The sequence below is a fragment of the Lepisosteus platostomus genome, chromosome 22 (genome assembly GCF_059453375.1).
Source record: "Lepisosteus platostomus isolate fLepPlt1 chromosome 22, fLepPlt1.hap1, whole genome shotgun sequence".
Lineage (NCBI taxonomy): Eukaryota > Metazoa > Chordata > Actinopteri > Semionotiformes > Lepisosteidae > Lepisosteus > Lepisosteus platostomus.
The window spans coordinates 17,930,098-17,952,929 of record NC_142632.1 but is presented as its reverse complement, the minus strand read 5'-3'; the positions used below and the strand labels follow the sequence as shown (position 1 = coordinate 17,952,929).

Genomic DNA, 22,832 nt, shown 5'->3' with positions numbered 1-22,832 from the left:
GAGTTACTTCCCCTAGCGCTCTTAAACTACAGCGAAATCGCCCTGCCATGAGACTTGCAATACAGTACAGGTTATAGACCAGTGTGTCTCCCAGTGTGTATCAATGACTGCAATACAGTGAACTGAAGCCTGCTGGAAAAATAATCACCTTTGTGAACATATGAACCCCTCCACTGTGAATCCAACCACACACACCAGCACACCAGTTTTATTTAAAACCATTTAATTTTTAATGACATTATAATGAGCAGAGAGAAAATATATTACACTGCCCAGGTCTGCACATTCATTCTCCTTTTCCACAATCCCAAGAGGAATGATAGAAAAACGAATTCCAAGGAAAACCGCACAGAGCCACACAAACATACGTACATCTGCGCAGACAGGAAGAAAAGGCTCATGCTCGCGTCCCAAGGAAATCCAGCTTTCAAACCTTGTGAGAAGTGCCATTTAAATGGGTAAGACCAAGGACTGGCATCGGATGTAGAAGTGTTTTGCATCTTGTTTTATAGGAACTGTGCTGCACCGCTCGCCGCATGATTGAGAGGAAGGAAAGCTTCCCTCTATGACATTTGAATCAGTCCTATTTGTCCTATTCTACAATTAAGCAAATAAAAAATAGACCACTGGAACACGTGGGATAAAAATGAAAGCCTTTCAACTTTGGCTACCTCGATTAAAAGCAAGACTCCCTTGGGCAGACAGACATCAGTCATCGGCACCACACTTCTACTTATTTACAAAGCTAATCTTAACCACAGGGGAGGGCTGGTTTTTTGGATCAGGATGGGGAGAGGTCAAACAGGTCTAGGGAAAATCATATATGCAGTGAACTAGCACAGCCTACCATGTGGAAATCAACTGTTTGTGCTCACATTTTGAAAACTTTACCAGCGCACATAGCTACACTAATAAAATGATCTCCGGGAATGGAAGCTTAAACTAAAAATGGTATTCTTCTGAAGAATCAAACTGACATTTTCCCCGTCTAGTTCCACTCCAGGAGTCCAGTGTAGGAATGCCTTCTGTACGAAGTCAAAACCCAAACCGCTAAACCAGGGATCTCAAACTCAATTGCTGCAGAGCTCGTCATCTTCAACGTTTTGTTTTTTATTCACATTCTCAGATCTATTGTTGATCTACTTCGCTGCATAACTTGGCCCTAGAGGGCTTCATAATGTACCTGTACTGAAATAAACGTCCTGTGTAAAACTCTAGGAGAATTCCTGTTTATGAAAGAATTAGGTTTCATTGACTACAGAGGTTGTAAAAAAACACAGAATGGACAAGTCCCTGCAGGAATTGAGCTAGAGAGCCCTGACTCAGCCCGTGTTACAAAAAGGGGTGACTAACCAGATCTGATACCAGCCCCAGATGGTGAACCTCCAGGGTCAATCCTAACTTACAATAAGAGGAGGGCAGGATGGGTCGACAGATCCCGGTCCCACTGTATTATTCACTCAAAGGGTGTGAAAAAAAAAGAGACTCTTCAGAAGCAGCAGCAGCAGAGCCCATTTGGTCACCTGCCCACATTTCTGACTGGGACAAACCAGGAGCACCTGCCCTTCTGAGCTGGTAGTAGCCCAACTCCTTCACTGCACCACAATCCACTGCAGCAGCTCAAACATGCATATTTCTCTGCGTGTTGTTTACATATTACGGTAGAGCAAGTTCTAAAACTTGTACCCCTAACATGTCAGCTGCTTCTCACGGTCGGTGTTTTAGCCCCAGACCTGCGGCATGCGGGGCTGTGCAGTGGCAGCAGCTGCTCTCCTGTGCCCTCGCAGCCGAGCCCTCACCCTTTCAGACAACACACAGACACCAGTAGTTCACAACTGCAGACCAGAGCTCATTCACATTTGAAAGTAGAACATCTACAGACGCACACCTTTTAAGAAAAAAAAAGTTTTCTCCTCCCAACTACTGAAGGAAAAAAAATAACCAGAAAAAAAAAATCCTACCCCCTTGTAAACATCTTGCCTCAGTGAGCCAAGCTTGAAGGAACTCTAGAGAAGGCAATCTGCTTTAATACAAAAATAGAGCTTTTATTGTTTTTATCATTTTGTACCTTTCATTGCCTGAATTTAGCTTTGCCAATCACCCCTCACACACATTCATACCCCTCTGTCACAAACCCAGCAGCCTGCTCGTCCTCCAGCCGGGCCAGTCTCAGGCTCCTGGGGGGCGTTTGAGCCCCACTGTCCGCGCGGGTCAGCAGGAGGCCTGTGGACACCACTAGCGAGCCTCTCCCACGACCGGCTTGATCCCCAGGCCGGCCTCACGCGTGTCTTCAGTGTTTCAGCCCAACGCACAGGGGGCTTCAGCTCTGCATGGCTCTCTGGGCTGTTACCGCCAGCTGAAGAGGACCCCAGAAATATCCCCACTGACTGAAGGCACACAGGCCTTGTAAGGTCTGCATCCCCTCTGCCGAAGAATCGTATCACAACAGTGTCTTCTGGGCAGCCCACAGTGGGTAACAAGGCCTTCTCGCACAAACGCCAGCACAAAGCGCCAAACCCCGCTGAGGCGGCGTATTCAGAAACGAGAGATAGCAGATTTCCCGTCTGAGCGATTAAAAAATAGCCAAAAACAAAATTTCTTAGCAATAGGTTACTGTAACAGATCACTCAAGTTTTCCACACCATTATGGAAAAAACTTGCCGAGAACGACAGTCCCGTTCCAGTAGTGCGATGCCCTTGATGAAGGCCGAGTCACAGTATGAACCAGCAGCAGCGCTGTTGGCAGGACAAGCACATAGCAGCGGTATTGAAGACTGACATCCCCCTGGCTTGGGCTGCTGACCCCCTGACCCCCGGTGCAGCCCGGCACCGCCCACAAGCCCGGCCTCCGGCACAGACGAGACAGCTGCCGAGATCAAGCATTCCGTTTAAATACCTTACGCACGCAAAACAGACACTTGAGGTTTTTTTAAAAAAGGAAAAAAAATGAAGTAGCCTCTGAGCTACAATGAATACAAAATAAAAACACTTCAGTACACCCAATTTTCTCCCGATTCATGCCCCCTGCCCCCACCCTGTGTCCGGCACTACCAATGTGCCGCCACTCACTGCACCTTCCTCCAAACTCGACTCACCGAGAGCAAACCGCCGGCGTCCGAGGACACTTCACCAGCGGTGATCAGTCATTAAAAAAATACAAAACCACTGAGTGTTACGAGGAGAAAGTGTTTTTAAAGGCAGATGACCAACTCCAGGTACCTGTACGCTTCACGATGCTGCTTCAGCTCGACCTAACGGACAGCTGGGCCAATCGGCGTTTCAAAGAACCCAAGAGATCCGCTCTGTGGTCCAGGGCCGTGTCCCGCCTTGCCTCCCGCAGGTCCACCACGCGCCGTGTGGAGTCTCGCTGGCGTCTGTGCTCCAGCTGGGGAGCCCATGTGACATGCGAGTGCCTCACGCAGGGGGCAGGCCAGCCAGCGACCGCAGGAACAAGGCGCTGCAGGGAGTTTGTACGAACAGCGGTGATGCCAAAGAAGAAACACCCGAATAAAATCACTGTGCCGTTAAATCACACACACACACGCCAGCACAAGGGGATGGCAAGGAACTGTCCAAAAGTACAAGAGGTAGTCTAGACAGCGAAGCAGTGCAGGGGCAGGTGAAGAAGAAAGTCGGGCTCCTCTAAAGCATCATGGCCACGTCCGTCATCATCGCGGACGAGCCTGGACCAGCAGGGGCTATAGCAGGAGCACTCCCGCAGACTGCCTGCGCCTCGGCCCCATGCCCGCTTAAAAGACATCCAGTCCTTTTATTTCCCCCCAGCAGAGGAAAATTCGGATTGGGCTTTTTTTTTTTTGCATTGAACATTGTAGAAAAGAATCAACGCCTGGTGTGCAGTCTTACCAAAGCTGTATCACCCTTCCCGAAAGACACCACAATACGGAAGAGGACCTATTCTCCCAGGGGCCCGCCTGCATCTGTGACAAACTGCTACGCAATACCTCCTCAACACCCAGCAGCAAAAGCTCAAAAACTCAACTTTTTAAGACCGATTAACCTAAAGTCACTAGGTGGGTAAATGTGTGGATCAAGTATGTTCACCTGCACCCTGAAATAAAACTGACCACTGTACGAGCGCAGGCTCACTGCTGTCCTGCCTGCCTGTCCTCGTCCCAGAGCACTCCTCGCCTGGGGACCCTGCTGAACAAATAACGGGTAGTTTTGGACCACGGTCCTGTAACAATTGGCAGCACTCAATGTTCCTGCAATCTTTCACCAGAATCGCCCACCTTAGGAATCGGGCATGATCTCGAATGCCCTGTACACCTCAGAAAGAAATCATCTGCCCAGCTGTGAAACGCCACTCTAATCTCTTCACAAAACAATTCACAGGTCCCAAGGATCTGATCCATCCAATTGAAAAACAATCTTTCTCAGCACTGAAGATCAGTTATTCAGGGATTTGCTTTTCAACACAAACTCACACTCCAGCTGAGCAGATGGGATGAACCGTGGTTGAGCCCCACCCCTGCGGTAAGGCCTTCGCCAAGCAGGGGAGAGACGAGGACAGGGACTGGCCTCTCACTGCACCTCCGGAAGAAAAAAACAGCACAGTTCTGAAAGAACCAAGGTGGAGGGTGAGAGAGGCAGGGCAGACATGTACAGAGTCCAGTCCGGGTTTGAAACGCTTTGTTCAAGTAAACTGTGTGTCATCGTTTGCGGTGCCAAATCCCCAACCCCTTGGCCCCTTTCCAAAGACCCCAGACGCCGAGACAGACGGTGCAGAAACTCCTGCCCGCTCCTCTGTGAAACCTCTGCAAGGCCCAAGAGGCAACGCAGGGCGTGTGGGGGCGTCGGGGTCGAGTTGGAAATCCAACATTGGTAGCAGCTCAGTTCTGCCAAGTAGCCATCCTGTGGGTCTGTGCCTGGGACGTCCTGATGCCAGGGCCCGGAAAAGATCGCTGGCAGCTCTCCTTCCTCACTTCTTCCTCGGGTGCTGGCGCCGAGCCTGCAGTCGCTGCCGGGCAGAGGACTTGGAGCCAGAGCCGATGGAGAAGGAGGCTCCTGGCGTGGCGCCTGCCGTAGAGAGAGGTGACAGGACGTCAAGCACTAGAAACGCTCATCTTTTAACACCAGGGCTCAATAGAGCCCTCCCAGCTGCTGCAATACTCCTATGAAGCACCGGAATGCCCTCTGCAACAAAAGCGCACATTCAAGACTCAATTCTAGCACCAGAAACACGGTTCATCTGGTTAGGGACGTCTACTGATTGTGAACTTGCATGATGCCTGATGCTCTGCAGATCCACAGGCAGAGCTCACAGGACGCAGTGTGCTGGAGAGAGGCAATGGGAACTGCAGGAAGACGCACTAGGGCTGCACTTACCAAAAGGTGTGGATGTTAGGCCGCCGAAGCCTGGGGCTGGAGTGCCAGGGCTCCCAAAGGGGAGGGGTCCTCCAGAGGAGCTCTGCCCAAAAGCCGGAGTCGGAGTCCCTGGGGGAAGACAGCACATCTTCCATCAGCCTGGAACACGGCTCCCCGTGGCCTCTCCGCCTCCTGAGCTACCACACACAGCAGCAGAGGCAGGGGGCTTGCTCTAGACCCTCACCAGTGGCCCCCCAGCACTTTCCGTTTCCAAGAGCGCAGCGAAACGGGATGGCCGAATGTGCAGAACGAAGATCGAGCTTTTTCAAACTAGCAAAAAAAATATATGTTTCGGGTACCAACAGCGTCTCCCGTGTCAGTTTTGAAGGAATGTGCCAGCGCCCCTCCGCTCCGACGCCCTTCACGGAGACTCTACAGGCCAGGTCAGCCATGCTTACCGTCAGCTCTCGGTAGGAAGTTCTCTCCTCCCAACACCCTAAGAGCCGCGCAGAACGCGGAAACTAAAACGCACGGAAACGAAGTATCGCGTTTCCTCTGCGCAGACAGGTGACCTGGGCCGGGTCGGTCTGCAGCAGCAGCGTGGCGGGTGAACCCAGCTAGCGGTTCATGCCAGCCGGTGCAACGAGTGGACGCAGCCCTGCAGCCAGCCGGCCCACGGGGCCCCCGCACACTGACCGCCGCCAAAATTAGAGCCCGCTTTCCCAAGGCTGATCCCTGGGGAAAACCGGAGGCCTTTTAAACAAACGCTCAGAGCTTGGCTTTTATAAAGAAATCCCATGCCTCCCATGCCAAATATTAGCACGAATACACCTGACCTGGATGTGCTCGACACAGGGCTGGAGAGCTACACACAGCGCTGCCTGAAATCAGGTTATACTGCTGCCCTTAAACACAGCAGGACCATCGTAACCCTGAAAACCTACAACAATCCCTTAAGCGTCCTCTGGAGTAACAGACTGCACACTTCACAAGCTTCATAAAAAAACCGACGCCCCCAAGATCTGACTGAATGAAAACCGTTACCCCAGGCAGGATCACTTCAGTCTGGACCTGCGGCCGAGAGGCTCTCCGCTCGGCGTACTCACCGAAGGCAGGTTTGCTGTCCTTGGCGTTGCTGGCCCCAAAACTGAAGGCCGGCGACGGGGCAGCGGGGGCGGCGAACTGCGCGCTGGACAGGCCCGCCCCGAAGCTGAAGCCCGCAGTGGGCTGGGGGGCGCCCTGGCTGGCGGGGGGCGCGCTGGCCTGAGCGCCGGCTGCAGCTCCGAAGGAGAAGCTGGGGGTGGGGACGGGCAGGGGGGCGGAGGTCTGCGTGGTGGAGCCGAAGGCCGGCGCAGCAGCGGCAGCGGTCGTGGTGCCGAAGGAGAAGCCGGTGGAGCCGCTGCCGAAAGCCGGCTGGCTGGGAGTCCCGAAGGAGGGGGCAGCCGTGGTGGTGGTGGCCCCCCCAAAACTGAAGGGGGTGGCCCCTGCTGCCCCACTGGCCCCGAAAGTGAAGGGCTTGGCTGCCGCCGCTGGCGCCGCGCTGCCGAACGTGGCCGGCCCGTCGAAGGAGGGCTTCCCGAAGGCGAAGGTGGCCTGGCTCGCCGCGGGGCCCGGGGCAGTGCTGGCGGGCGGCGCCCCGAAGCTGCCGAAGGCGCCGGCCGCGGGGGTCTGGCCGCTGGAACCCTGGCCGAAGGTGAAGGCGGCCTGCGGTGCGCTCTGAGCCGGCGCCGTGCTGGCCGCCGGCTTGCCGAACGGGAACGCCGAGCCGGAGGAGTTGAAGGTGGGGGCTGCGCTGACGGCGGTCGCGGCGGCGGCGAACTGGAACGCGCCGCCGGCGGTGCTGGCCGGGGCGGCTGTGCTGCCGCTGGCTGCTGCGCCCCAGCTCCCGAAAGCAGGCTTAGCCGGCGTCTGGGTGCCAGACGCAGGGGCGGACGTGCTGGCGGAAAGCCCAGTGAAAATGGAGGCTGCGCTGGTCGCCGCGGTCGCCGAGGAGGTCGTCGCTGCACCGCCGGTCGTCCCGACTGGCTGCCCGAAAGCACTGCTCGCCGTGCTGCCCCCGAACACCGGCTTGAACGTGGTCGCCGCCGAGCTGCTGGTGACAGCTGGTGCCGGTGCCCCAAAAACAGGCTTGAAGGCGGAAAGGAGGGGCTTGGCGTTGGGTGCGGAGGTGGTGGTGGTGGTGGCGAAGGAGAGGGCCGCCATGGGCTGCGCCGTACTCGCCATCCCGAAGCTCAGCGCGCCCGTCTGGCTGCCGGAGCTCGCCGCGGGCGGCGCCGCCGGGGTAGCCGAGGGCTGGCTGGCAGAGGCTGCAGGCTGGGGCAGCTGGGCCGGGGCGGGGCCAGGCTCCGTCTTCACCGGGGCAGCGACTAGGATCGAAGAAGCCAGGACTGGAGGGCTGCTCATGCTGAACGTCACCACGGGGGCCTTTGGCGTCTCTGCACCAGCTGCAGGAGAGCCTGTGGAAAAAGAGAATACGGGAAAAATCAGCAAGAAAGGATTCTCGGCTCGAGTCGCCCGTCACTGCTTTGCACTTGCTCTTGTATTCGCTAAGTGGAACCCCGACAGCAGGGGGCGCTGACCTGTGTTGGGGGCAGTGCTCAGTGCAGGGCTGTTCTGCATCTTCCGCAGGGACTCCAGCAGGGGGCTGGCAGCCGTGCTGGAGGCTGGAGCGACACCACTGGAGGAGGAGGAAGAGGGGGGTATGCTGGCCATGCCTGGGTTGCTGGCTGGAGCCGCGATGCTGACTGAAGGGGGTGTTGGGGCGCCGGCGGTGCTTGTGTAGAGCAACAGGCTGGCAGTGCCCAAGGGGGAGGAAGCAGACACTGCCGCCTGCGAGAACAGGGGTACAGCAGGGGCTGGCGTGGGTTTGGCTGGCTCTGAAATGAGACAATCAGTGCACTCTTACTTGACAGTTTTAACTAGCCAGGTTAGTAGAGACGTCTGCCTTCACTTTTTTGCTTTCCACATAAGTAATCTGAGTTTTCTTTTGTCGTAGTTGGCTGAGCATACACAGGTATGTAGGACCGGAGTTTAAACAGGCTTGAGCAGAGAAACACCTGGCAGGAGGTACTTAATGTTGACAAGTACAGAGTGTAACACGCAGTTTACAGAAATAAGCTACAGATGCAAAGTGGGGAACAGTGGACTAAAAGATAATACCTGTGAGAGACTTACAAGTGTGTCTTTTAGACAATTTGGGGAAGCTGAAAATGGGCATAGTTAGAAAGCATTGTTAAAAGTGTTAAATTTCAAGAGGAATGATATTACATTTGTGTAATACAATAGTATGTCTACATTTTGTCTAAAAATACTGAGTATAGTCTTAGCTGCAATGTTACAAAAAAAATATTGCAACCCTGGACTGTTCCAGAGAAGAGGAAGGCTTAAAGAAATGTCCTACTCTTCTTAGTTTAAAGGAACCTTTTTAGTCTTTTAGATTGAAGTACTTGAAATACCCAAATATAAGACAAGTCAATGAACTTCATAACCAGCAGCAAATCATGAACTAGACACAGTTGAGAACTGTGAGTAAGTGCATTTGAAAATGAAAACGGGAGGCATTTCTTTGCAGAAGAGGTTGTTGGAGTATGGGACAATCTACCCAGCCATCCTGTTGAAGAAATGCGACTGGATGAGATTTATTGGGCTAGATTACCTTGTCACGTTTGTAACCTTATGTGCTCATGAACTGCCAAAAACAGAGCAGTATTGATCAGCTTGTCAATTTGTTGTACAGACAAGCTAGTAGTTAATGATTCTTCAATATTCAGTGTCATACTGAGTGGCCAAAAAAAAAGCGAGCAACATCGCAAATCGTCTCTTGCGCATTTTCGGTAAAACGCGAACGTGTGTAAAGACTGGGCCGGTGATGTATGGAAAGAGGATCAGCTCCAGTGTCCCAGACTCACCAGGTTCCTCCAGGACTTTTCTGATCCTGTGAAGAGCTGCTTTCTTCTCCGAATCCAGGTCGCTCACAGTGATCGAGTATCCCAGCTCAGGGGGCGGCGGCTGCCAAGAACACAGGCCGGACAACGTGACCGGTGTTCGTGTGAGGGCTTAGTGTTTCAACATATTTCAATCACAGCAGACCTAAGCCGCAGTTACTTTATAGTGTGCACAGTGTAAAAAGCATAACCGTCAAATCAGTACCTAGAAAGAGGTACAGCTTATCGACTGGGGCAACGTATCAAGATGCATCAGTGTGCAAGAAGTAAAGGAACAAGAAGAGGTTAATTGCAAACTGAAACGTAGAAAGACAAGAACGGCATTTTGGCTATGGAGCATCTTCAGGCATGTGAGGCTTTCTTCCAAACATCCGACGAGGTGGGAGTTGAGAAAAGATTAAAGTTTCTTTGCAGCAGTGACACTTGTCACCCTCTCTGCTGCAACTAGCTGGATACAGTTCTACAGCCCACCACTGGAACCGGGAAGACTAACTTTATCTTCCGCCGGACAGCTGCACAACACCGAAAAGGTCTACACTGCTCTTCCATCTCTGCTTCAGGGGTTCGGTGCCACACAGATGCAGCTGGGGCGCGCTGTCGACACCTTACCAGGGTAATGCTGTCTCCCCTGCGGCTGGACACCAGCTGGATCTTGCGCTTGCGCTTGCCTTCCGCGCCCCGCGAGGCCGGTGAGGAGGGCGCCACGGGCACCGTGGGCGCCGGTGAGGGTTTCTCTGCAGCAGACGGCACAGGAACAGGGGGTGAGCGTGTCTGTTCTGCTGCACGCTCTGGGTCTCCTGGTCCTGCTGACCTGACCCGTACTGTCATCTTGCAGCTTCTTTTCTGTGGCTGTCCACACTGCCTCACAAAGTACAGACTGTTCTTGCATTGTGCGACTCACAAGTTCGATTCATTCTACCGTCAGAACGCTTAGCACTGCAGTGTCAGAACTGTATCTACAATTTCAATACGTTTCAAACACACCATTAACTTTTAAGTTGCCTTTGGAATCTTAAAAATACGGAAAACAACTGGTTATCAGCGAGAACGTGCTGAAAACCTGCCAGTGTCTACATGGGGCTGACCTGTCTCTCTGGCCTGGCTCTTCGGGGTCGTGTCCGACTTGGCTGCGGACAAGAAGGTGGACGAGAATGCCTCCTCTTCCCTGCGCAAGACAGAAATGCCACACACAAGACCAAACGTTCAACTGACAGCATGAAACACAGGCAGCTGTCCTTCAACAGTAAAGCACAATTCTAAACCTGCTCGGTCATTCAGCTCTACCCTTCATAGCACAAGCTCTTCAGCGAATGATGTGGAACAGAGACCTGTGAGGTCGTTGTCAACTGCTGTCCACAAACAGGCCTCACAAGCACCTCATCAAAGAGCTACAGACCCATTTCTTGGGCCTTTGTTTGCTTTGAGCTGCATTCAATGTCAGCAAAAGCAGCAGAAAGATGGAGCTGTGCTCAGGGTCCTGGACAAATGACTAGACTAAGGTTGAGAATTCAAACACTGCTGAGACGCTGCTGCTGTACCCTTGAACAGAGTACAAACAGCCCAGATTGCGCAAGTAAGTGTCGGACAAATATTAGTGATTAAGAAATTAAGCCGCTGTTGCACATAATGTGTCCTGAGCTCCTACAGGTTAGGTTTTGGATCCCTCCTTAGCTAGGCATGAGATGGTCAAAAAGTGGTTTTTATTACCTGAGCTTTTTGGTTGGTCTCTCTGGGGTCTGGGAGCGTGAGGAGCCAGGGCTGGACAAGGGGGATAGGCTGAGAGCTGGGGTCTTCTTTTGCTGAAAATACACACACAAGTCACTGAGATCCTCCTCCTTTTGTGAAACCCCATGACCTGAGGGCCTCTATGACCTCATGAGGTCCACGGCCAAGGCAGTGGAGAATCCCAGCCACAGCTGAAACGTCACGAGACTCAGGGCTCAGCCAGCGATGTCTGGGTACCGGAGCAAGAAAAGCTGCTCTGAAAAAGCACATCTTTACTGCTTAAGACCCTCAGGAGCCCCAGCGGCTCCTCGTGTTGACGAGCTTTCCAAACAAGTAAAGATAGCAAAGGAACTGGACTCGGGTCCAGCTGATTTCAGTTGCTATGAGTTGTCCAAGTTTGGCAGTCAAAGATATTCGGTTAATTACGTGGGCGCGGACTGCTAAGGTTTGTATTGCTGTAACATGAAAATGACATTCAAATTAATTGCAAGCAAAATAATTATTGGGAACGCCTGGAACAAGTCCTTGCGCTCTATGAAGCTCCTCTCTTAGCAGCCCCCAAGACAAACTAGTGGGCAGCATTACTTTCTTGCAGATGCTCGTGGTATTCTGGACTCTATAGGAGCCACTCTTTACATGAGCGGTTCCGCTGCACTCGAAACTCTCATCCGAAAGCGCCGGGCAGGGCGCCTCACCTGCAGGCAGCCCCGCGACGAGCTGTAGGAGCTGAGGATGGGGTTGCGGGCCGAGCCCAGCACGCCGCTGGGGGCCAGGCCGGAGCTGAGGGAGCTGACCGAGGACGTGCGAGATCTCTTCATGAGGGCCTCGTCCGTGAGCAAGGCGTTCGCCCCGCGCTTCAGGGTCCCCGGCCTGCGGGGGGACGGACAGGGAGGGAAAGAGGAAGTCAGGCGCGTGGCGGCGACCAGCCGGGGCCGGCGGATCACGGCAAGGCGGACGGGCAGCGCGAGAGGGCCTACAGTGCAGACGCTTACTTGGGCACCAGCTGGGAGGGAACCCCGTTGGCCAGCAGTGGTTCAAAAGCCGAGTGGGCGCTCCCACTGCTGTCGTGCCTCCTGAAACACAGGGCAGAGCGCCATTACTGCGCAGGACAGGCAACAATAACGCCAAACACAACACCTCCCGGGCACTCCACACAAGGGCATCACGACTTGAAGACAACTGTTTACTGGTGGAGAAAATGGCCGAGACTGTTAACAATGGAATGAAAGAATGAGAAACAGCAACATGAAGAGCTGCAGTCCTGTCAGACAGTCACGGGTGTGGACGAAAACCGCACACACCTTCTCTTGCTCTCTTGTCCCTCACTGCAGCTCCTTCCCTCCTCCTCCTCCACCTCTCTCTTGCGCCCCTCCTTCAGCGCGGTCAGGACGGCTTCTTTCGAGCAGGGGTCCACCGAGGCCCCCAGCCCAGGAGCCAGCGCGGTCAGCGGAGAGGACAGCCGGTCAAACCTGCAGCCAGTCCAGAAACAGTGTGAGAAGGGGAGACCCTTCTGGACCTGGTTTGTGCGAGTTTGTGTTTCATGTGGGTTTCCTGCTGGTGGTAAACTGACTTCTGGGAAAAATGGCCCTGGCGTGCGTGCGAGGGGGGCAGAGCGAGCGTGCGAGGGGGGCAGAGCGAGCGAGCGTGTGTGCGAGGGGGGCAGAGCGAGCGTGCGTGCGTGCGTGCGAGGGGGGCAGAGCGAGCGTGCGTGCGTGCGTGCGAGGGGGGCAGAGCGAGCGTGCGTGCGTGCGTGCGAGGGGGGCAGAGCGAGCGTGCGTGCGTGCGTGCGAGGGGGGCAGAGCGAGCGTGCGTGCGTGCGAGGGGGGCAGAGCGAGCGTGCGTGCGTGCGTGCGAGGGGGGCAGAGCGAGCGTGCGTGCGTGCGTGCGAGGGGGGCAGAGCGAGCGTGCGTGCGTGCGTGCGAGGGGGGCAGAGCGAGCGTGCGTGCGTGCGTGCGAGGGGGGCAGAGCGAGCGTGCGTGCGTGCGAGGGGGGCAGAGCGAGCGTGCGTGCGTGCGAGGGGGGCAGAGCGAGCGTGCGTGCGTGCGTGCGAGGGGGGCAGAGCGAGCGTGTGTGCGTGCGAGGGGGGCAGAGCGTGCGTGCGTGCGAGGGGGGCAGAGCGTGCGTGCGAGGGGGGCAGAGCGTGCGTGCGAGGGGGGCAGAGCGTGCGTGCGAGGGGGGCAGAGCGTGCGTGCGTGCGTGCGAGGGGGGCAGAGCGTGCGTGCGAGGGGGGCAGAGCGTGCGTGCGAGGGGGGCAGAGCGTGCGTGCGAGGGGGGCAGAGCGTGCGTGCGAGGGGGGCAGAGCGTGCGTGCGAGGGGGGCAGAGCGTGCGTGCGAGGGGGGCAGAGCGTGCGTGCGTGCGTGCGAGGGGGGCAGAGCGAGCGTGCGTGCGAGGGGGGCAGAGCGAGCGTGTCCTGTGGCGAAGGGGAGTATAGACAGGGAGGGACAGACCCCAGCTCCCCTGCAACTCTGAACTGTATGGGATGACAATGGACGGAGGGCCACGATCAGGACAGCACGTGGCAGCAGTGGCTCTGGCGCCGGAGAGGCCCATACTCACAGAGGGGAGCGGGTCCGGCTGGGTTCCGGCCGGGCGATCTTCACCGTCACGGGGCTGCGCGCCGCCGGGGAGTTGCGTGGCGTCAGGACGTTCTTCCTGCGGCAGCCGTCCCACTGCACGGGGGGCAGCGGCCCCAGCGAGGGGCAGCCCGGCTGCTGAAGGGGGTAGTGCCGCTGGGGGGTGATGCTGAAGCGGCCCGCCGCGCCCAGGCTGTCCCTGCAGCACACAGAGCGACAGACCGTCACCGGACCGCACGCAGCTCGCACCTCCCGCCAGCGTCTGCGTCCGGCCCGTCCGGGTCAGCCCACTTCCTGTCCGGTCGCGGAGCCCCCCCCCTAGGGCTCCAGCTGCCCAAACATCTCGGGGCACTTCATCTCCAGCCCTCCTGCACCAAGCCGGCCCGGTCCGACAGCCGAGCCCCCCCGGAGAGGCCGGACCGCGGCGAAGCAGCAACTCCCACATTTTCAAATCTTGGAGGGAAACCCCGCCGCTGGCTTTAAACAGAGGCGAGCAGACCGGCGCTGTAGCACTTAGGAACAAACCCGATTTATTTTAATCACAGCGCCGTCTCACTCTCCGCAGTAGCAAAGCACAGAGGTTGAGCCGCTTCGCCCGGCTGGGTCTTACCCGAATGACAGTCTCCTGTTGGGGGTGTGCACGGCATGGTTGGGCCGAGCCAGCCTCTCCCGGAGCTCCCTGCTCGCCCCGCCGGCTCCGGGGCTGTCCGCCTTACTGAGGTAGCTCCCCATCAGCAGGTCCCGGGGGCTGAACACAAACGAGCCGTTGCCGCCGCCTTCTGCCTCCTTCTGAAAAGCGCCCCGGACCTCCCAGCGCCGCTCGCCTCTGGGCGCCGCCGAATCCCCAAGCTCGCCTTTGCCGGGGCGGCCCTGGTGGCCCCGGGAGCTGACCCGGCCCGCCGAGGGCACGCCGTTCGCGGTCTTGCCCGGCAACCAGCGTCTGAGCGCCGGCGGGATGGCCAGGGCAGGCCGAGGCTGAGGGCCGAGCCTGGTGTGTTGGGACGGGCCGCCGGCGTGGCAGAAGCAGGCGACAGTGCACACTCCAAGGATGAACAACACGTAAAGGAAAGTCGGTATGTAATAAAGAGCGAAGCAGAAAATCGCGACAGCCAGGAGCGCCACAGAGATCAGCGCGATCCGCCGCTTCTCTCTGGGAGACATGGCGGCAGCGCGCCGCCGGAGGACTTTAATATCCCATAATCCTGCCGGGCGCGGGGCGCGCGGGGGGGCCGGTCTCGCTCGGCGGGCAGGAGAGGCGCCGGGAGCCGGCCTGTGCCCGGCCAGGGGCTGACCTCTGTCCACAGTCACCTAAACCGACGAAGCGGGTTCTACAGTGGGTACAAAAGCGGGGTTGCACGTCGGCCGATTCACCGTCAAGTTGGTTATTTATATTGTGATTCCTCTTGAACTTTTACCGCAGCACCATAGAAAGTGTTTTCAGTGTTCTCACTGCGTGGTGCAGCAGTACTACCACGCATGACAGATGCACTACAAAGCATTGTGGCAACAGCACGATTGTAGGATGCAATTTCCCTGATTAGAATTATAACTTTCAAGAGAATCAGGTGTGATCAGGGTGAAACTCATTTTTTATGCCAGCAGTGACGAGGACACTCGAGTGTAAAAAGACCCCGACCATCGGTTGAGACGTAAAACCGAGGTCCTGACTGTGGTCATTAAAAATCCCAGGGCGTTTCTCGAAAAGATTAGGGGTGTTACCCCAGTGTCCTGGCCAAATTTCCCATTGGCCCTTACCAATCCTCCTAATTACCCCCCTCTCTGAACTGGCTCCATCACTGTGCTCTCCTCCCCACTGAGAGCTGGTGTGTGGTGAGCGCTCTGGCGCATCATCCAGGTGGGGCTGCACACTGGTGGTGGTAGAGGGGATCCCCATTACCTGTAAAGTGGAGTGTCAGGAAAAGCGTTTACGAACACAAAAAAAAACATGTAACCTTACTTCCAAAGGGAAACTTTTTGCCCCAGGAATTACCAGGATACTGCCTAACTTTATCATGCATATCCCACATTTCTGTCGGTCGATTGAGATAAGTTAAATTTACAGCCCCAGAAAATGTGAATTGCATTTCTTCTCATTGAGAGAGATCTGGGTCCAGATAATACACTGGTTTGATGCAGAACTATTCTGTTTGCTGGACCACAGCAAACCTGAGAACTGTTATGTGGACTTTAGTCTGCCTTTATACTGTAAGGAGCAGTGAGTTGCAGTTTCACAGACCAGGATTTAGCACTAATCTGGGATGATTACATGTTAATTGAAGTAAGCAGGCCCCCTACTAGTGCTCATGGGGCCAAAGCATGGCCTGAGAGCTATGTTAAAGGAGCTTAACACATTGAAATACTGCAGTACGGTGCTCTCTCACTGGGCTGTGATCTAACACAGACACTGATTTATTATGGCTGGAGGGGAGGCAGCAGATAGCACTGTCTCACTTTCTCTCCTTCGGGCCCTGGGACGCAGCCAGGAGTATGACTGGAAATGGGAGATTAATTACTGGCAGAAGTGTTTTTGAGCAAAAAGGATCAAATTCACTAGCAGCACATTCACATCCACGGGACTCCAAATTAAACGTTTGCTGTAGAAATCCTAAGCAGTTCAACTCGCCTTAATTGCAATGCTCTTACGTTTTCTTAATTCAGAAGGAGAATTTGCGTTCCAGACAAAAACAAACTTTAACAGTATCCATGTTTCCTTACGCTGCACTGTATTTTGACAAATCATTCTCATTGAACTGGGTTGTATAGTGGCTCAGTGACATGGACAGCTGTCCTCTAATGGGACAATAAAACGTTCCCTTCTTCCTTCAACGTGCTAGAGAGAAGTGCGAGTGTGGGCACTGGGAACTCCCATAACTTCACCTACAAGACAGTCCTGAAAAATGAAACTCTTAGGACTTGGGGAGCCATATCCTCTGGGACTCCTGTACATACCCTGAATGCTTGTAATGGGCAAACAATCCTTCTGGGTTCAGTGTTTGAAGGTTTTTGTTCTGTAATCCCGCAGGATTTCCACAGCTCTCGTGCGGGACCTTTCACAGGCCTGCTGCAGAACGACGGTGCTGAAATGATTGTTCTGTCCCGAGGGGAGGAAAAGGTTCCAGCTACTGAAGAGCCCTAGATGTGCTTTTGTGAGGACAAAAAGGTTTTGTTTGTCAAAAGGCTTTTTTTGCGCTGGAGGCTGGAGTGGGCAGTTGAACGTGTAGAAGATGACTCCACTCTGGAAAAGTGAAAGACGGATAAACAGAACGTTTCCTCTGCTTTATTGTGCAAGGAGACGCACTTTGGTTCACCTGTAAGAAGTAAAGCCGTACAGTAGTACAGCCCGGTGAAGCACGGTGTGAACAGTGCGAGGCACAGAGGTACGGTCAAGCGCAATGCAGGCTGGGGGGCCACCACAGGGCTACACTAAAGCCCAGTGTGAAGGGGGCTGAAGGACCAGGAGAGCAGTGGACACTCACAGGGTGGGATGGGGGTGGAGTCGGAGCAGGTGCTGGGATTCCGGGATTCCTGGGTGGGGGGGCGTGTGGACGGCTGTGGGCCCTGGCCAGCCGCCAGGAGGGAGGGAGGGAGGATGTGAGAGGCTCTCTGTCAGCCAGCTGTGAAATTCTGAGGGGACACCTCACTTCCTCAGCTGGCCGCTTCCCCTGAGCGCGCCCTGTCTCTGCCCCGAGACCTCGCACTGCCCACCCCTCCTTCGTCCTCTCGCCATCTCGCCGACGGCCAACGGACACACCTCCCGCGCTCCCCGCTAGGACTCCGGGGTGAGTTCAGTCCAGGACCAGTCCAGGACCCGCCAGGTTCAGTCCCAGAAAGCAGCGCCTTCCTGGGCCACTCTAGACAAATACAGGAGGAAACTTTTACAGACCATAGAAAAGGGGGAAAAAGGCAAAAAGTGCCGCAAGCGCAAGTAGAAAAAAAAAAACTTGGAACGGAAATGAAAGTTTCACAACTGATGCAAAACTGTTTGACAGCGACCTGATTCATAAAACATGGTTATATACACAGTACAGAATCCTGCAAAAAAGTCTCAAGTGGATTCTGGAATGAGTTCCGGAGCATACCGTGCTATTTTTAACTGTCTCCATCAGTGTCCTTCCCTCGCCCGACCAGGAAACGCAATCAGGACGGATAGCATTTCAATTTAAAGATCACCCTCACCGTTGCGAGATCAGCGATGCTTAAGATGACGCAGCGAACAGGAATATGCTCGGTACAATAAAGACTGGGTCGTGTTTGGGTGACTCCGCCGAGAGCCGTGTTGGGTATTGAACTGAGTGATGTGCTGGTGCCGCCAGGGGGTGTGTCGGGACACAGGCCCGTGTCCAGCGTGTCAGACTGACAGTGCCTCCGGTCTCGGTAACGGGCCCGCATCTACAGCCGGTACACAAACTCTGGCAATGTAAACAGTCATGGATAAGGGCGTGACAACAACGCGCCACGCCATTAGGGAGCAGTTTTCCCCTACTGGAAACCTACCGAAACGTACAGAGAATCCCACATTTTATCTCAAATACTTATAGAACATTCTGCACAATTTGGGGATGTTATTGAGTAGAGCTCTTACTAACCTAAGACTGAAATGAGACATGGTTCCCCAATGTTTTTTTTCCCCCAGACGCAAGTGACTAACTGGGTCAACAACCAATCAGGTAAAAGATTTGAGCTCTGAAAGGCGGGGTAGCTGGGTGATTGATGTGGAAATGGACCAATTGGACGTCAGGAACAACGGGTGTCGTAAAAGGGGGAGGGGGGTTCTGGGCGGGACTATAGCGATGGACATTCCGATCATCCCAGAGGCGGGGCTAAACTAAGATTGACGCCGAGACCGCCCAAGAAGAAGCCGGAAATACGAGCAATGGGTGGGCCACTGTATTAAACTAGCCAATCACATCGCCAGGTTATCGCTGTGGGCGGAGCCTGCGGCGGGTGCGCCTCTGCAGGCAGGCTGGAAGGCAGCTCCCGGGGCGGAGAGTTGTGAACTACAGAGTGGCGAAGAAACTTCGTCGGGGCGCTTGGACTTTTCCTCACTGCCTGGTCGTGCTATTCTAAAACAGCACTCCGTCCTCGCTGCGCACTCGCCGGAGCCGCCCGCCGCGATGGACCGGGTGAAGAGCTCCATACAGCAGGTCCCCAACCCCATCCCCAAGGTGCTGAGCCGCCGGGCGGGCGCCAGCAGCCTGGACGCGGAGCGGGAGAGCTTCGAGCGCAGCCAGGTAGGAGCGGCGCCCGGGGGGCTTGCGGTCCTCCGTGTAACGGGTCCTGAGGAAAAGGCAGGGCAGCCTCCTGCGAGGGCCGGCAGGTTCCCAGCGCGATTTCCCAGCCGTCCCAGTCCCAACCGGGGAAAGGCGGCGCGGCGGGCGTCCGCGAGCGGGTCTCGAGCCGGTCTCGAGCGGCTCTCGCGGGGCACGAGCCGGGGAGTGACGTAGCGGGGCCCCCCCCGGCCCCTCCGGCCCGGCGTCGTGCTCTGTCGCGCCTCGGACCGGCGTGGAAATTCAGGTGACCCCGCCTGCCACTCGCGAAAGCGGTCCTGGGGGAGCGGGCGCGTCTGGGCAGAGCCCTCGGTTCGGACCAATACGGCTTGATTTTGTCGAAACTCGCCTCAAGTGACCGTGTGAGAACGGGCCGTCGCCTTTCCTCGACTGCTGTCAGTTCCGATATCTGTTCCTGACGACTTCTAACCTGTTCTTGTGAGATCCGTCAGCTGGCCGTAGCGATTAGCTGTCAGAGCGGCTTGAAGGGCTGATTTACAAGTAAGCGCACGGACCGGGATGTTGGCGAGTTAGTTATTCACGATCCCTGGGCTTTATAAGTGAGCTGCTGGCTTTAGAAGTCACAGTGTGCACAGTGCAGGTGGTTGAATGATTGTGTTTGGGTTTAATAGGAGAAAAGGGAACCGTTTATCTGGCATCCCTGATATGAAGGGATTGCAGAAGGGTGTTGCCTGACTGGTGCTGAACGTCTGTGGGCGCTTGTCTGGGGGCGAGGGGGTGATCAGGGGTGATCAGCTGTGTGTGTGAGAGGGTGAAGGGGCACTGTGGCCCAGACGGGTCCCTGGAGCTGCGCACGTAAATTTGAGCCGAGAGCAGAAGGGCTGGAATATCACCAGGTGTGTCCTCATCCCCTTATCTGCCTTCAGAACTGTGGCTTTGGCAGGAGTTGAGGTAAACTGGTACTCTGTAACTCTGCTGAACCTGTGCTGTTGCTCTTGTGCTGCGGGGGCTCCAGTGTGCTGTAAAGTGTCAGGTTTGGAGGCCGTTTGCTGGGGAGTAATCTCTCCGAGTGAAGCTGGGGGAGAGGGGGTCAGGCTGCCTCCTCAGCAGCTGCAGGATGTTGCTGGCTGGCCCCCCGGAGGCGGTGGTCGGGGTGCACGCGCTTTGCGCCTCGTTTTTCTGGCGAGCCGCGGCCTGCTGGAGGGGCTGTTTCGGAGCTCTAGCCCTCTGACCCCCCCCCTCCTGCCCCTCGGACAGCAGGCGCTCGTCCTGAAGAGGGCGCTGCTGAGGCCTGGGGCACGTGGAGTGCAATCCCAGGAGGCCCAGGGCGTGAGAGTCTGGCCTTGCAGCCGGGAGCACCCTCGAATTAATCTGTGTAATCTCGCGCATTTGTCAGAGCTTAAAGGCAGCAGAGGGCCGTGGAAGAGTGCTGGTCTGGACTCGGAGCTCCCCTCAGGACCCAGGCCCGCCGAGGCTGAGGGGGGGCGAGAAGCAGGAGGTCAGAGGTCAGGGCTGTCGGCTCGAAGGACGAGGTGGTCCTCGACTTCTCTGGCGCTGGGAAGAGAAGTAGGGGCGAGTGGCTCTGCCCGGGCCGCCCCAGCGATGAGCCTGGGTGAGAGATATTTAGCGGTACCTCATGGCCTTACGTCATGGGAAAATAATCAGTGATTCATTTCTAAACTGCCAGTGACAGCAGACACAACCACACTGGCCTCAGTCCTGTCCGCTCCTGGGAGTGTCCCAGTGGGAGCAGCAGGACCCGTTTCATTCCCTCCTGCTCTGAACACTGGTGCGCACGGAGGGTTTCCAGTGCGGTACCGTGGCTCGGTTTCCGCAGTCCTGGTGCACTCGATCTCAGAGTTTCCTGGCTGTTATTACTGTTACTATTATTAAATTTATCCTAGAAGTAAAGTAAGAATCTGTTTGATTGAACCTTTGGACTCGTAGCAGGAAAGGAAGCAGAGGTCTGGCAGTGCAAACAAAACAGAGAGTGTTAAAATGTAAGGAGGTGTGTTATAAATGAGTATTGGAGAGAAATAAAAATGCTCAAACTGGCTCTACTTTTTGCATCGCTCCTGTGCTTGCAGCTACCCGTTGGGTAGTCCTGGGGCAGCTCAGGAGCTGGCCGGGGTCTGACAGACAGGGGGTGGGCCCAGGGCTGCTGTCGCAGGCATGTGAATGAGGGGGTGAAGCAGGTCTGTCTGCTCTGGCTGCTGGCTGAGGGAGAGCACCGGATCCTGCCCGTTCCAGGCCGGGGTCTGGGGAGGGCAGAGACTCCATGGAGCCTGTGCAGATGAAACTAGGTCAGATTAGTGAGGCCTCTGTGCCTCCCCTGCTCCTGTGTGGGAGAGGCGACGGCTCTGGAGGGGCTGTGGGGGCCCTGAGCCTCGTTGACAGCGGGCATTTGCAATGACAAGCCCATACAAGGCTCAGGGACACCCCAGGAGCTCCTTTAAGTAGCAGCTTCTCTTGGAGTGTTTGCCTCCTCTCAAGGAGAGCGGAAAAATGAAGTGTGGGCCGCTGATGAGACGCTTCCCCAGATCAGCCAGACGTTGCTCATACTGTGCACAATTTGTAAGCAATATGTGCCACCAAACCCATAGCAGCCTTGTGGAGAGGAGACGGTGAGACTGGAAAGCTTGTACATTCTGGGCAGGAGACCAGCTCATCCTACTTGTTTCCAAGCGTCCTGCTGAAATGTGTTTTCTGTGCTTCAGGGGTGCAGTTGGAGTTTTGAAAGGGGCGTCGGGGGTTGTTGCTGCTCCTGCCCTGAGCCATGGCCTTCGGGGCACTGGGTTCGACTTTGGAAAGGCTGGTGTGCAGAAGCAGTGTTTTCAGCCTTGAGCCTCTGACCTTCTGTGCAAAATTATAAAAATAGCTTGGCAGGGGCCTGGATAATTGTTGTGTGGGAGTGTAAATAACACAGTCTTATTGACCAGAGCGGAGCCTGGCTTCCTGTCTCGGATCTGCAGGGGGGAGGGGAGGGGAGGGGAGGGGAAGCTCAGTGAAGGCAAATTACTAGTTTCTCAGGCACTTAGGTGGGTCATCGTCTTGCCATTAAAAGTGAGGTCGCTTCACAAGCTGCGGAAAGGTTCCAGCTGTTAGTGACTGCCTGCTTTTTTTATTTATAACGTTTCATGCTATTTCAGTCACTTCTGCTTTTGTTGAAGGCGTGATGCCTCTCCCAGAGTGCCAGCAGGGACTGGCTAGCCTCCTGTGGGTCCTGTTTGAGTCGCAAGTTGCCCGCAGTGCTGTTCCCTCCCGCAGCATGAAGCAGGCGCCCAGAGCCTCGTTCGCACCTCTCCTCTCAGGAAGGGCTGGGGTCTGGCCTCTGGCTCGGGGACGCTGAGTTGTGTGGGGTTGCTACAGGCACTTCACGTTTTCGGGCAAGGTTAGGAGGAAGCTCAAATGTCAGCTGGAGCTGTTAGTATTACTAAAGCCTGTGGATGGTTCTGTGAAAGGGAGGCTGCTGGTTGTACCTGGGGAACAAAGTTGCACTGACAGTAAAGCTAGTTTCGTTCTAAACAAGGAGCACTCATCTCTGAGCACAACCCCCCACCCCCTGGCCGCTCTCCCAGCCTTCCCAAGTCCAAATCAACAAGCTGTACTGGCAGGACTGATGAGTTAGTGCTGCCAATGCAGATATCCTCAACACAACATTTACGGACATTTTAAGCACCAAAACGTTATTGGACATTTACATACGTCACATAAAACCTTATAATGAGACAGACTCGCTGTCTGTCCCTCAGGCTGTGATCTCAGGTGATCTCATACTGGGCTGCAGCTCTATTGAGTTTCCTTCCCCAGTAGAACTGGGAGCTGTTCTGATTCTGGCAGGTGTGGGAAATCTGGAATTAAACATTATTCCTTGTAGAAAATCTGTGATCCCAGAGTATTTCTCACAGTGCAGCAGAAAGTGCATTCTGTCTCCGTTTCTCCCTGCTGGCAGTGGGAGCACAGTCTGTCCTCTCTGGGCAGACAGTTCTGTCTGTGTCCAGTTTCCATGGCCAGGCTGTGGTCACTGAGTCTGTAC

At 55.5% G+C, this 22,832-nt stretch overlaps 2 protein-coding genes across 2 annotated transcripts in view; one reads left to right on the top strand and one right to left on the bottom strand.

Moving 5' to 3' along the window:
* Nucleotides 1-206: 206 nt before the first annotated feature.
* pom121 (POM121 transmembrane nucleoporin) lies at nt 207-18,168 on the bottom strand. The gene is made up of 15 exons (XM_088615882.1): nt 17,745-18,168; nt 16,518-17,419; nt 14,179-15,465; nt 13,552-13,767; nt 12,296-12,463; nt 11,987-12,067; nt 11,690-11,864; nt 10,977-11,068; nt 10,355-10,434; nt 9,879-10,003; nt 9,234-9,333; nt 7,905-8,201; nt 6,432-7,781; nt 5,347-5,454; nt 207-5,037 (listed from the first exon to the last, which is right to left on the bottom strand). Exons 3-15 carry the CDS (start codon nt 14,727-14,729, stop codon nt 4,940-4,942), a joined length of 3,441 nt encoding a protein of 1,146 aa, XP_088472008.1. The 5' UTR covers nt 14,730-15,465; nt 16,518-17,419; nt 17,745-18,168; the 3' UTR covers nt 207-4,939.
* A 322-nt stretch (nt 18,169-18,490) lies between these two features.
* hip1 (huntingtin interacting protein 1) overlaps nt 18,491-22,832 on the top strand; it is a 47,769-nt gene continuing 43,427 nt past the window's right edge. Inside the window, exon 1 of the mRNA XM_088615883.1 lies at nt 18,491-18,799. Within this exon, the coding sequence (XP_088472009.1) occupies nt 18,683-18,799 (117 nt within the window). The 5' untranslated portion in view covers nt 18,491-18,682. The remainder of the gene's footprint in view (nt 18,800-22,832) is intronic.

What these genes read in the sequence shown, in the direction of transcription:
- pom121 (XM_088615882.1), bottom strand. Translation starts at nt 14,729, where the DNA reads ATGTCTCCCAGAGAGAAGCGGCGGATCGCGCTGATCTCTGTGGCGCTC. An exon ending in GGGGAGACAGCATTACCCTG is followed by an intron (nt 9,334 to 9,878) that starts GTAAGGTGTCGA and finishes TGTTCTTGGCAG; the next exon opens with CCGCCGCCCCCTGAGCTGGG. An exon ending in GGACAGCAAACCTGCCTTCG is followed by an intron (nt 5,455 to 6,431) that starts GTGAGTACGCCG and finishes GTCTTCCCCCAG; the next exon opens with GGACTCCGACTCCGGCTTTT.